The sequence below is a fragment of the Anarhichas minor genome, unplaced genomic scaffold (assembly GCF_050575085.1).
Source record: "Anarhichas minor isolate MPS153535 unplaced genomic scaffold, ASM5057508v1 ptg000045l, whole genome shotgun sequence".
Lineage (NCBI taxonomy): Eukaryota > Metazoa > Chordata > Actinopteri > Perciformes > Anarhichadidae > Anarhichas > Anarhichas minor.
The window spans coordinates 8,380,429-8,393,133 of NW_027466491.1; the positions used below are offsets into that span (position 1 = coordinate 8,380,429).

Here is a 12,705-nt window from a genome sequence, read left to right on the forward strand (position 1 = left end):
TACCATCACATAAACACTCAAAAACTGCTTTTGTCTCTCCATCGTCTTGTCTCAATGTAGTTCCTCGGCGCCGCGGAGCTCACGACTTTCATCGAGGGCTACATCCTGAAGAACATGGTGCTGCTGATCGAACTCGACGGCTTCAAGCAGCTGCTGTACGAACCTCCTCCCGCCGAGAGCCCCGCGTCCAGCCCCGGCATCTGCACCGACATCCTCCTCGACCTGGAGAAAACTCTGGCCACGCGCATCCACTCCATCCACCTCTCCACCTCTAAGGGCTCCGTGGTGTGACGCCGTCCTCCCACGAAAGCCCTCCGATCTCCAGACACAGCGTCCATGTAACACGACCCCCCCCCCCCCCCCCGTCCACCTGTCCCGGCTCCACTGCTGAAAAGGGGCTGTCGGATGTTTTGATGTCAGGGATTCCCTTTAATTCTGCCCCAGAGGGTTACAGTTGGCATATGTGACAAAATCAGAGAGAGAGAACTTTCCGGCTTGTTGTCCTAATGGCTCCCACTGACCACTTCACACCCCTACAGTCTAAAAAACACTAAACAGACTCAGCAGTATCACTAAGACCTAATCGTGATCATAAAACGTATCGTATTTCATATAGGACACATGCATGGAATACATTCTGTACACCTTTAAGGTAGAGTAGAACTCAATAAAATTAGCTTTCTCATCATCTCCGATGTGAGACTTTAGGTTTACAAACTTTACGGAAGTGGATGCCATTACAGTGTAAAGTTTTTCACATGCCAAAATATAATCATACTATACAACCAATAAAAAGTGACTAGTAGCAATGCCAGCAGACAGACTCTAGGTGGACTTATCTCCGTTTCATCCTGTCACTTCTACGTTGGATACGTTTCACTGTGTTATATCTACTGCGTGTGCAGAGGCCAAACCGATCACAGGCACTTCCACCGAGGCCGACGCTGCAGCGCTGACTGAACTAAAGACGGCCCACTCATAGTGAGATCTATGCTGACGTACGCTTGAACCATGGATGTCCAACCGGGGAAATTAACTACGATAACTCCACGAAACGCCGTCGACGTTTCTCTTTTTGTTTTTGGATTTTTGCATGACACCTCCTCAACTGAGCTGCCGTGATATTGCTTTTTATGCAGAGCTTACTTCACGGACCACTTTCGCAAAGGGGGAAGTTAAGGGAAACCGCTGCTTATTAACTTTCTATCCACCGCAAAACTGACTGAGCGGGATTTGGAGATGGATTCTGATTCTCTTTAAAGACGTTTAAAGCAAAGTGTAAATACGTCCCTAAAGTCATCTTGCTGGTCGTTCTTGGTTTTTTTTTTGTAAACTGATGTACAGTATTCTCCCACACTCGCTTGGCTGATGGCACCAGTCTCATTGAATGTGCTCCAACAGTTTGTTCCCGCCGTTTTGTGTCTGTTTATGCAAAAGTTGCATGTTTAATCTGTTCCTTTGAATCCTCCGTTTTGGCTTTAGGTGTGCTTTCTGTGTAGGTCGTTAGGGCTGAGCAGGGTGTTGATTGTTCGTGCAATCAAAGGATGTTCCCGTCAATCATTGAGCTATTTCTGATGCATTCCAAATGATCAGGGTAGATAACGAGAAGCAGCTTAAAGGCCTCACCTCAGCTGAATTTATCAATCACATCAATTCTGTGAAAGAAAGGTTCAATTCTCACACGCTGCCAGTTTATTAGAGACGCAACAATGTTACGTGACTCACAAAGTCCCAAACTCTTTTCATGCACATTAATTTCAATTTGAGCATAACAACTTTAGTACATTTGAAAAATGCTCTTCATACTTTGCACCTTCATCAGTCACCAAGTTCACGATGTGCAGCAACACGTCTTTATACCAAAGCCAAAAGAAGAGCGACCAAATCTCAAACACCTCTGACAATTATCACACTAATTATTGATTAAATAACAAATATATCAATATATGTCTAAATACATGAGGCAGATCTGACCAGTACAAGTCTCACAACCAGGTTTCATTTGTATTCTGCCTATTTAAATAGATATTGTTTGTCACATTCTGGTGTGTATATCAATAATTAACATGGGAATGGTTCCAGGCGTTTTGAGATTTGGTTTTCATTGGTTATTTGCAGCTTTAGTATAAACATGTGTTGTTTCACATCCGTGACCAAAAAGGCCGCGTCTCTAATAAACCGATTCTGAAATTCAAACCTTTAGTTCCACATGATGGCATCGTTGCCGACGCCTGTCGCCCCCAGGTGTGCATTAGATGATACTTGTGAAGTCTAAAAGGACCAAATGTGAAGCCGTGACTCAGCAGCAGCCTCTGTGTGTCAGCCTGCTGTTTGACTTCAGCCGTCTCAATACGGGAGGAAACCCTCGAGCCTACAGTTCATTTTATGAATGTAACAATGCAGCAAAGGTTTAATATTTACATAATGTGCAATATCTGCAGTCCAGCAACAAACCAAAAACAAAAACGCTTCCCTCTGTTTCCAGTGTCTCTGAAGTGTTCGTACTCTGTGATGTTGTTTCTACATGAACCCGACTGTACCTTCAGATATTTCTTAAAAATATTGTAGCACACTCAAAATTACTTCAACATTTTGTTTTGGGCCATAAAACAACATTTGAACGGAAACACACAGGCATATAAGAGTTGGTTTTAAGTTCTGTAAATAGTTACAGAAAATGAAATATAGATATTATCCTACGACTTTATTTTCTTACCTACATGCATATATATTTTATTTTACATTCCACAGCTCTTTTATTTTACAAAAGTGAAAAAGATTATATAAAAAAAGATGCTTTAAAGTTTTGAAATCAAGCAATATTTCCATGAGACTGTATGACTCTGAGTAACGATGAGTAACATGCCACCGGGTGTGGAGCTACAGTGTAAAGGTGAATTGAAAGACGCATAACAACAAACAACAAATGAGTGACTGAGAAAAAGCATGAATTTACTCATTTTTGTGACATCCCACGTATTTTATTTTAATTCACTCATTTTAAAAGAACATGTCTTAACTTATAGGCTGCCAGTCTGATGGCTTTAACAAAGCTGATAATTTATTTAGATTAACTCTGGTTGAAAAAAATTCACATTGAGCTTTTTATTGAATCATCATACATGCCCACATTTCTAATGAAACATGCTTTTTTTTAAGGTGAAATGTAACTTAAAGATGCAAACCGTTTCATCTCCAGAGGTGAAAAGGTTCATAATGATGTCAAGCACTTCCCGTGCTCACACACACACACATTATTTCAACAGAGAGCTCAAGTCTCATTGTGATCAAACAGCAGCTGAATATGACTTCAGAACAAGAGAAAAACCAAAAGACTTTATCTCTGTGTTCTTTTTATTCATCTTAATATTATGTAATTAGCAGAAGACGAGCTTCTGATTCTGAAGTCGGTCCGCATGGCTCTTCTTGTTTAATGTTGTTGAGAATGTGCTTTGTACACCAGCTTTGTCGAACAACACTCCCCTTAATTTGTCTGAGCATTTATTTGCCCGCGTGTTTGTTCCTGGTAATAAACAGCATTTCTCCGAGACGCAGTGGAAACATGCATGGGATATTCAGTAGATAGGAGGGGTGGGGGTGAACTTTTGCTATTATTTTTCCTTTGATGAGAACATGTATATTGTACAAAATATATATATATATATGAAATATAAATTATACATGGTGTGAGAAGCAGGGATGTGGTGGAGTATAACAACAAAGAGGAATGTTACACTCGTGCTACAGTTTCTGTTGACATGCTTTTGTGGACAGCTAATAAAAGACCAGAGTTTAAAAGAGTGTGAAGATGTTTTTTTTTTTGCTATTTTGGTATAAAACTTCCAAAGATGCAGAGCAAAGTTAGGGACAATGTAGATGGAAGCAGTTTGGGATAATTGTATTCCTCTACAAGGACACTGCAGCATCCTCTGGATGAAAATGTGACAAATGTGGCCACAGCCCAGCAGCAGCGTGTTTTATCGATCCTTTTTACTTCTACCGAGCAAATGACTCAAGGCACTAAAAGTGGTGACACCTCCCTCACAGAGCCAGCGGACTGTCTGCCGTCAGGCCGATGAAGAAATACAAGGTCTTAAAAAGTCAGGAGGACAATTTGGCTGCGATTCCTCTTTTCTTTTTTTTTTCTGTCTCCATAGGAATTCACTGCACCAACGAAGGAATGAAACCAGCGCAAGTTCAAGAAGTTATTTATTTATATGAATAGAGGCAGTTGTACTAGTAGCCTGGGTGTAAATGGAGACTGTAACAGGCCACACATCGTGTTGCTTAAGTATATCTAGTCTGCCCTTTCCTGATGAGTACATGCCATGGTAGCTTTGGAGGCATTTTTCCCTGCATGAACATGGGCAACTAATAAAAGTAATTATTTAAGCAAAAACGACAAAGTAAAATTAACTTGTTTCAGCACCACAATTCAGAATTTGTGTTGATTGTTTTTATTGCAAATAATTGTTGGTTGCAGCCCTTATATATAATATCTTCATCTACTCTATTTGTGGTTTATCACAGCCGACAATAATCACCAGTCCCATAGACATTGGGTTCATTTTCCCTCCCTAAAAGGAAGATTATTTAATCCTCATTGCCATAACTTTATCATAAAATAACTGAATACATACTTATTCTGAATCTACAATAACGTACTTATTGAACGCCTCTGAAATAGGAAGAATTTGCTGTATTTTGCCACAGAAGATGCTTGTTTTAAAAAATATGTTTGGGCTAATTTCCTCAAATGGCCTCTAGGGGGCAGTAACGACCAAAGCATCTTCACATTCCTCAGGCGAAGAAGAAGATGACCATGTTTCCTCTGCAGGCAACCGCAAAGTTGGGCAACTTAGTCCACGGTGTCGCTTTCGTGACTGAAGTTAACACAATGAATGTATTAGCAGATATCGATTGATCCCTAACAAACCGCGGCTGCTGAATGAAACCAGTGGGGACGTGTGTTCGCGACTACGCATGCGCACTCCGGGCCGAATATCGAGCCGCCCTTCTTCTCCGCCAACTTGCACCGCAGGGTCGCGCGGACGTCGACTCACAACAACCCCGAGTTCATTTGCTCGTCTTGTTGAGTATTTGCCGGCATAAAAATGGAGAGCCCGTATCGCGCCGAAAACGGTAAGCCAATGATTTTACGAACGCGTGCCACCTATCGCGAGTTATCGGCTGTACTTTTGGATTGTGTGCGCCCGATTTAGAACATGGCGTACCCCGCTCTCGAGATGGCGGTGGCTTTGTGCTACGAGCTGATGTGTGCGGTAGTTATCGGAAGGAGCTTCACGTTAGCTCAGCTAACGTAAACGTCTGAAAGTCGTACCAGTGTTACAATAGAAACCATTAAATATAAATGTAATTGCACTCTTTTTAATAGTATACTTCCCGAACCATTTAAGCAACTTATATAGCATAGTTATATATTTACGACTTTGTTGTGGCGGTCATGTGCGGATAGTCGTAATTCCGACACTGTTGCCAGTCCGTGAAGGCAACCAAGGCTAGTTTAGAGGAGGTGCTACAAGAGACCCCCAGAGCGTCACTGTAATGTCAGGAATACTCTGTTTGGACATGTTTAACGTCATTATTTCAACTTATATTGAAATGAAATGGTTGACATTCCTAGATAAATGTGTGTTTATTTGAATTACCACTCAATAATTAAACCCGGGGTCATAGTAATGTTACCACGGGTTGGTTATTGTGGTTTTAGGCCAAGTATAATTAAGCTACCTTATATAATCAGCTGTGGCTACTGTACTTGCTGGACACTACGGCTGAAGCTTCCAAGTATCTTCATCGTGGATCAACCTGCTAATTTGTTTCATGAGTCAATATAATGTCAGCAAATGGTGAAAAATACCCATCACGATATCCCAAACCTAAGTTGACACAAGACCATGAGAGTGATTGCAGTGAGGAGATGTATTAGATTTTTAATGAAAAGCTGAATAACGTGATAATTCAAATTGCGGTTCTGACAAATGTTTTCCAGATTCCCTTCTTCTGCTGCCGTCTCTCCGCCTCTTCATCCCTCCTCTGCGCCTGGTGTCTGCAGCCATGTGGCAGGTGGTCCAGCGGGGCAGCGTGCAGGACTACGGGATGGTGGAGGAGTTCGTCACCACGGTGTCAGAGATTGTGCCCGAACTCCTGAACGCGGATCAGAAAGCTCAACTCCTCCTGGGCCTCAGAGCGCGGGTACGAGGTTTTTAAAAGTTCATGTCAAACAACAGCAGCGGTTTGTTTTCTTCCGTGCAGATGTTTAGCTGTCAAAACGAAGTGTAAACATGATTTATTACTGTTCATTCTAGCGCTCTCGTTTGACTCAGCTGGTAACGACATCGTCTCAACAATAAAAGCTAAATTATCGCCTGACAGACCGTAAAAGTGCAGCTGATGAAAAGGTTTAATATTTTGAGAGAAGAAGTCAGCAGCACCTGCGAGGCACCACACGTCTCCCTGGAAGAGTTATTGTACAGCTTCCCAGTGCTGAATCCTGTGAGCCTGCTGTTGGTGCTTAACATGCCCTGGTGCCGTTCCGTCGGTCGTATTCACCCTGAGGTGGAACCGTTTGTTGCAGGTGGTTCTTGAATTGTGTCGGGCCGAGCAGATCCGAGACACGGAAACCATCGAGATGCACCTGGAGCGGATCAGGGCCCTCGTCTCCACCTGGGCAGCGCAGGTTAGCCTCTTTAAATGCCACGTGTAGAGCAGCAGCGTTGTCGTGTCGTTGTCCCGCTCAAACTTCGTCTTTTGTTCCAGCCGTGTTTTGCAGAAGTCGAGTTTCCAGAATCCAACTTCGTGGATCAAATCGAGTTGCTGTTGAAAGACGCCGACGAGAAGGAGAAGTTCTTCCAGGTTTGGGATTCGGTTCTTTGAATTTATAAGATGGATTTCATCATATTGCTGAAGCAGTCTCGGCTGCAGCACATTTTAATGTTCACTAGTTGTGGAGTACTTGAGCATTAAACTGTGATTATTTCTTCCAGGATGTTTTTCCTACCGATTTCGGGCCTGAATACGACGACGCTCTCCAGGTCCTGATGCTGGATTTTCTCTCCAGGCTGGAGAAGCTTCTTCCTGTACCCGACATTCAGCAGGTACTGGAACATACATCTGCTCAGAAATCATAGACAAATATGCTCCTTATAACTCCAGAACCTGCCTGGAAAACACAACATTTTTAAAGTTTAAAGTAATCCAGTGATGGTTATCTGTGCGTCAATAGGTAACAGGACCTGCTAATGGCTAATTCAACATTGTATTTCTTCACTAGACGGCCTCCATGCTCAGTGCGGTCCCGTCCACCCTGGAGGAGTGTGTGCACTCTGTTCCTGACCCTCAGCACCTGAGAACGGTGCTGCTGTACCACACCACACTCGGACATTTGGATCTATCTGGTGAGTCACATGCATAGTATTAAAAACCTTCATTCAGTTCAGTTCTTTATTGTTTTTCAGGGGAGCAAACTTGTCACCTTACGGCGAAAATCGCAGTTTTGACGGCTTAGTGCTTTCGGTTTAATTAAAGGAATTGTGTTTTTGCTTCTCTGATGTCCTTGTAGTTTATAGCTGAAGCATGAAGCTAATGGCGTCCTTATTTTCCCCACAGATGAAACTCCGACCATTCCTTCCTCCTTTGGGAACTGCATCCTGTCGTCGCTGTCCCTCCCTCAGCTGGAGAAGGTTGTGATCGATGCAGACCAGATACAGCTGCAGCCTCCGTCAGACCAGATTCAGGGCTGCATGACCGTCCAGGTGGAGGGCGAAACCGTGACTCTGCTGGACTACATCCAGATCGAACAGCCGTTGGGTCTGGTCGAGCCCGATGATGATGAAGAAGAAGAAGAAGAAGAAGAAGAAGAAGAGGAAAATGAACTAAACGAGGAGGAAGCTAACGAGGACATCGGTGACGCCCTGACGCCGGCAGCTTTTCAGCCACTGAAGCAAAGCAAGAGGCTCCAGGTAAAGAGGAATGCTTTGAAAGACAAAGACTCAGCGGCGGCTAAGAGGCAAAGAAAGAAATACTCCAACGATAAAACATGTCCTGTGTGCAATAAGATCTTCCTGCGGGCTGCAGCCATGAGGCGGCACCAGGAAACTCACTCTGCTAACAGGGAGTTCAAGTACAAGTGCGCCAACTGTGACAAACGATTCAGGGACCATTACGACATGAACCGGCACAACATGCGCGTTCACGAAAAGGACGAGCTCGGTCACAGCACCAAAGAGGAGGACGCAGGAGACGCCAGCACTTCTGACATGTCGGAAAACAAAAACTGCACGCTGTGCGGGAAGTATTTCGGCCGCCGGGTGGACATGGAGCGACACATGAGGTCCCACTCGGAGGACCGGCCGTACAACTGCTGCTTCTGTGAGAAGAAATTTAAGAATCCTTACGTTTTAAAGAGACACCAGCTGGAGATTTGTAAGAGCAGAGAGCTGAAGAGGCCGAGGAAGAGAGAGACGCAGCGCTCCAATCCACAGCCGCCGCCTGAGGGCTCGACGGAGGGCAAAGTCTGTCCCATCTGCGGCAGGATCCTGCCCTGCACTGCGGACATCGCGAAGCATCTACGGTCTCACACGGAGGAGCGGCCTTTCATATGCATCACTTGCGAGAAGGGCTTCAAGTACAAGGACACGTTGAAGAAGCACCAGATCATTCACGGCCACGAGGGCATCAGAGAGGAGCAGAGCAAGACGGTGGAACAGATTCTGGCCGAGGCCGATACGGGCAACCTCGATAGAAAAGATAAAAATCTGGATGCTCCTGCCGAAGCTTCTGATGAACCCCCGTCGGCGCCCGCGCAAAGAGTCAAGAGAAAAGCTCCTAAAGTTTGCCCCGTCTGTTCTCGGGCGTTCGACAGTGTCAAAACACTGAACAGGCACGTGCAGTGTCACACGGAGGACCGGCCGTATCACTGCATCCACTGCAAGAAGCGCTTCAAACACATGCACGGGCTGAAAAGACACCAGATTTATGCCATTTGTCATAAGAAAATCACCCGCTTCTCGTGGAAGAAGGAGCCGAGAGCCGGGCCCAGCCAGAGCGAAGTGACCGGCGCCGACCCGCTGAAGATCCCCGTGTGGTGCTCCAACTGCGGCAAACACTTTGAGTACCCGTCCGCTCTGAAGGAGCACCAGGAAAGCGTCTGCAAAGTGGAAGTGAGTGAAATCATGAGATGCGACGACTGCGGGAAGGAGTTCAAGAGCATGACGATGCTCAAGGTGCACCAGAGGATCCACGATCCGCTCTACTGCAAAGAGTGCGGCAAGATCCTCGCCAACGAGCCCGCCTTCGAGAGGCACAAGCTCATGCACCGGCCGATGCAGTGCACCATGTGCGACAAGGCTTTCACTCTGCTGAGGCGCTTGAGGGAGCACTACGAGAAGCAGCACGAGTTCACCGGGCCGTATCCCTGCGCGCAGTGCGACAAAACCTTCATGCAGCTCTCCTACCTCGCCATCCACCAGAGAATCCACAAGGGCGAGTTCCCCTACATATGCAGCATGTGCCCCGAGAAGTTCCGGTCCTCCAACTGTCTGACGGTGCACCAGAGGAAGCACACCGGGGAGAAGCCCTTCCTGTGCTGGCAGTGCGGGAAGTGCTACCGCTCGGCCTCGGAGCTCACGGTGCACATGGGGACCCACTCGGAGGAGAGGCCCTGGGCCTGCGCGCAGTGCGACATGGCCTACCGCACCAAGCTGCAGCTGACCAACCACGTCGAGCAAATCCACATCGGCGTGCGGTACCCCTGCAACAGCTGCGGGAAGCAGTTCATGAAGGAGACGTCGCTGAAGAGGCACGAGCTCATCCACACGGGCGAGAGGCCTCACCAGTGCACGGTGTGCGGCAAGACCTTCCTGACCGCCAACGAGCTGCGGCTCCACAACCGCTACCACACCGGGGAGCGGCCGTACAAGTGCGAAGAGTGCGGCAAGGCCTTCATTCAGTCGGGGTACCTGAAGTCGCACATGCGCATCCACACGGGAGAGAAGCCGTTTAAATGCGACGTGTGCGACAAAGGCTTCCGGTTGTCTTATCACATGAAGAAACACAAGCGGACGCACGCCGGCAAGCCCAAGAGCTACGTGTGTGAGGAGTGCGGGCTGACGTTCCCCCACAAGAAGTCTCTCTGGGAACACTCGCTCTGTCACGACGTCAAAGTAGAACCATCGTTCACCGGCGAAGTGAGGATAGAGTTTCAATAGAAATCCTCCTTTTTTTTTATTTCTTTTTTTTTTTTATTCATGCAGGTTGTTTTCATTTATTCATTTATTTCATCCTCAAATTCTTAATTTTCTTTTTGTTATCTGATTTTGACCAGTTTGTGACTTTGTTCTTCTTTTCACTCCTCGTTGCTTCGCGTGTTCTTTAAAGCAGTTTGTTGTTTGTTTGTTGAAAGCCGATGATTCGTTTCTGCTTTTTGAAATAAATGTACCTTGAATGTATTCTTGCTGCAGTCATGTTCATTTATGAAATGGTGATGAAGAGGTTTATCAATGAATCGATGATAGTTGAGTGAAAATTAAACAAATGCTTGACCAATTATTTGTTTAATTTGAAGATGAGCTCGGTCCAGCCTTTAAAATATGAGTGCACATTGATCATCTTCAGGGTTTTGGACTGTTAATTTATTTATTATGTTGAATAATTTAGGAAACTGTTTTCTGACATTTCAGCTCTTTGGTTATTCTATTACTACTAAAAGACAGTTGGCTTGTTTTAGCCCTCGTAAAAAATACTTAAGTCATATTTTGTCGTTATTTAAGAATAATCCAAAACAAATCCAAGATTACGGTCGGTGAGTAAAGAGACGTACTTTAAATTCAGCTAAATAAATATTACGCTAAATGTGCAACGTAACGTACTGATTAAAACGTGAAAGATTATTAGAATAATCATTGTTTTTTTTCAAATGGATCCAATACCTCGCTGAACATTACACAAAATCTGGTCCTCCATTAATATAAATATAAAATATGCAAATAATGTTCACGTAAAGTTTATTCCCTGTGTGTGTGTGTGTGTCTGTGTGTGTCTGTGTGTGTGAACTGGAGGGCTGCATTTCATTGGTTGTTCCACTTCCTCCTCAGGTGGGCGGGGCATTTAAATGCAACGCACCTGCTTGTGTACACTTTCAACCCAAACTATCAGAGTACCAGTTGTACACTAAGAGCTAAACTGCTTTTTACAAATATTATAAAAAATCCTTCTTCTGTGGATAAATGCACCACGTGGGCTCTCGGTAATTAATAATATAAATAATTAGCTGCATCAGTTTGTTTGTGATCTGTTTCAAGATGATCACAACTATTTATTAATCTCCTTCAGTGGAAGCTTAAGCAAGCAACTGCAGTTTAACCTAATTACTGTCACCTAACCATGAATCTGTTTTCCACCAAATGCATAACTGCAATGCATTGTGGGTGATGGGGAGTGACCATCGTTGCCATCTCACAAAGTCCACTTCATGACAAAAAGGAACGAGTCTTCTGATGGTCAACGAGCGCGTGCTGATCGACTGACGCAGCCGTGGGTTTCAGGTTTCACGTCACACCTGTGTAAGTTTCACACTCTACTACGATTGGCTCCCCGAACTAGTTGTGATGTCACAAAATCATCTCCCACTTGCACCTGTTCAACTCCGACTTGAGGTCGACCTTTCCCCTCTTCAGCAGATGGTTTAGAAACAGACGCTCGATTGTTAAACTCTGCCCACACACCGAGAACCTCCAACACACAAAGATCAACATGTGTTTGAGTAGGAGGCTTTAAAGCGCGGTTCAGGGCTACAACATCACAGCCTCACACAGCAGACGGTGTTTAGTCAGTGGTCTTCTTTCTCCAGAAGATGGCAGTATAGTAGTGATGATGAGCATCAGAGCTCAGCTGTGCTTCACTCACAATATTTGCCACAGCTTGTGTTGGAGGCTCTGGACTCTGCAAGCTTCCTTATACATAAATAACAATGTTTACCTTTTTCACATCAGCATCCATATCTCATGCTCAGCATGCACAGAGACATCTGTTTTGCGATGTGCAAGGGAAGAGCTTGTTTGTTTACGCAGCTTTTATGCAACATAAATTTCCCAATGACTGTTTACGCAAGCGCAGCGACTGCGAGTCAATATTTATCCTCGCCTCTTCCTCGCTGTCCGTGCCACCTGACGTGTAGACTCGGCACGAGCGACGGTTCACGACCACAGCGGCAGCAGCTAGAGGCGGCATCGTGGCCCGATTCCAGAGAAACTGCTCCCATCTCTCAGGAAAAAAATCAGAGGCCGACTGAGTCAGAGCCTCTCTGGAGTGTTGGGAGCAGATCACTTTTTAACCCAAAGCATATTGATTTATATGGGGCTGTAATTGCTTCAGTGTGTCCTGGATTATTCCCCCAGTAATTGAGGCCTGGCAGAGGTCTCTTTCCTAGACATAGCCTCCCCGCTGCCAGGTGGTGGGGCAGAGAGGAGCACCGCTCCCGACTCCCCAGCCACCCGGAGAGAGCCAGGGAGCAGTGGCCTCTTGACCCCCCACAACCACTCCTGGTCAGGGGGTCAGTAAACGGCACAAACAGTGTGCTTCCCGGCATGCGTCAACTTATCTCACTCAGGCACTCCTCCAGCTCTACTTGTATGAGGCAGCACATTGTGAGTAAAGCTGGATGGAACCAAACAGCCCACCGCAGTA

General features: G+C 45.5%; 2 protein-coding genes across 3 annotated transcripts in view; both read left to right on the plus strand.

Annotated features, from left to right (window-relative positions):
* LOC142971185 (ankyrin repeat- and BTB/POZ domain-containing protein 3-A) overlaps positions 1 to 4,307 on the plus strand; it is a 130,077-nt gene extending 125,770 nt beyond the window's left edge. For both annotated transcript variants that reach the window (XM_076111833.1, XM_076111834.1), the window contains one exon: positions 61 to 4,307. In XM_076111833.1, the coding sequence (XP_075967948.1) occupies positions 61 to 291 (231 nt within the window). In that variant the 3' untranslated portion in view covers positions 292 to 4,307. The remainder of the gene's footprint in view (positions 1 to 60) is intronic.
* A 556-nt stretch (positions 4,308 to 4,863) lies between these two features.
* Positions 4,864 to 10,469, plus strand: LOC142971184 (uncharacterized). Its single transcript, XM_076111832.1, has 7 exons — positions 4,864 to 5,142; positions 6,014 to 6,216; positions 6,599 to 6,700; positions 6,781 to 6,876; positions 7,008 to 7,118; positions 7,295 to 7,418; positions 7,630 to 10,469. Exons 1-7 carry the CDS (start codon positions 5,115 to 5,117, stop codon positions 10,227 to 10,229), a joined length of 3,264 nt encoding a protein of 1,087 aa, XP_075967947.1. The 5' UTR covers positions 4,864 to 5,114; the 3' UTR covers positions 10,230 to 10,469.
* The last annotated feature ends 2,236 nt before the right edge of the window (positions 10,470 to 12,705 follow it).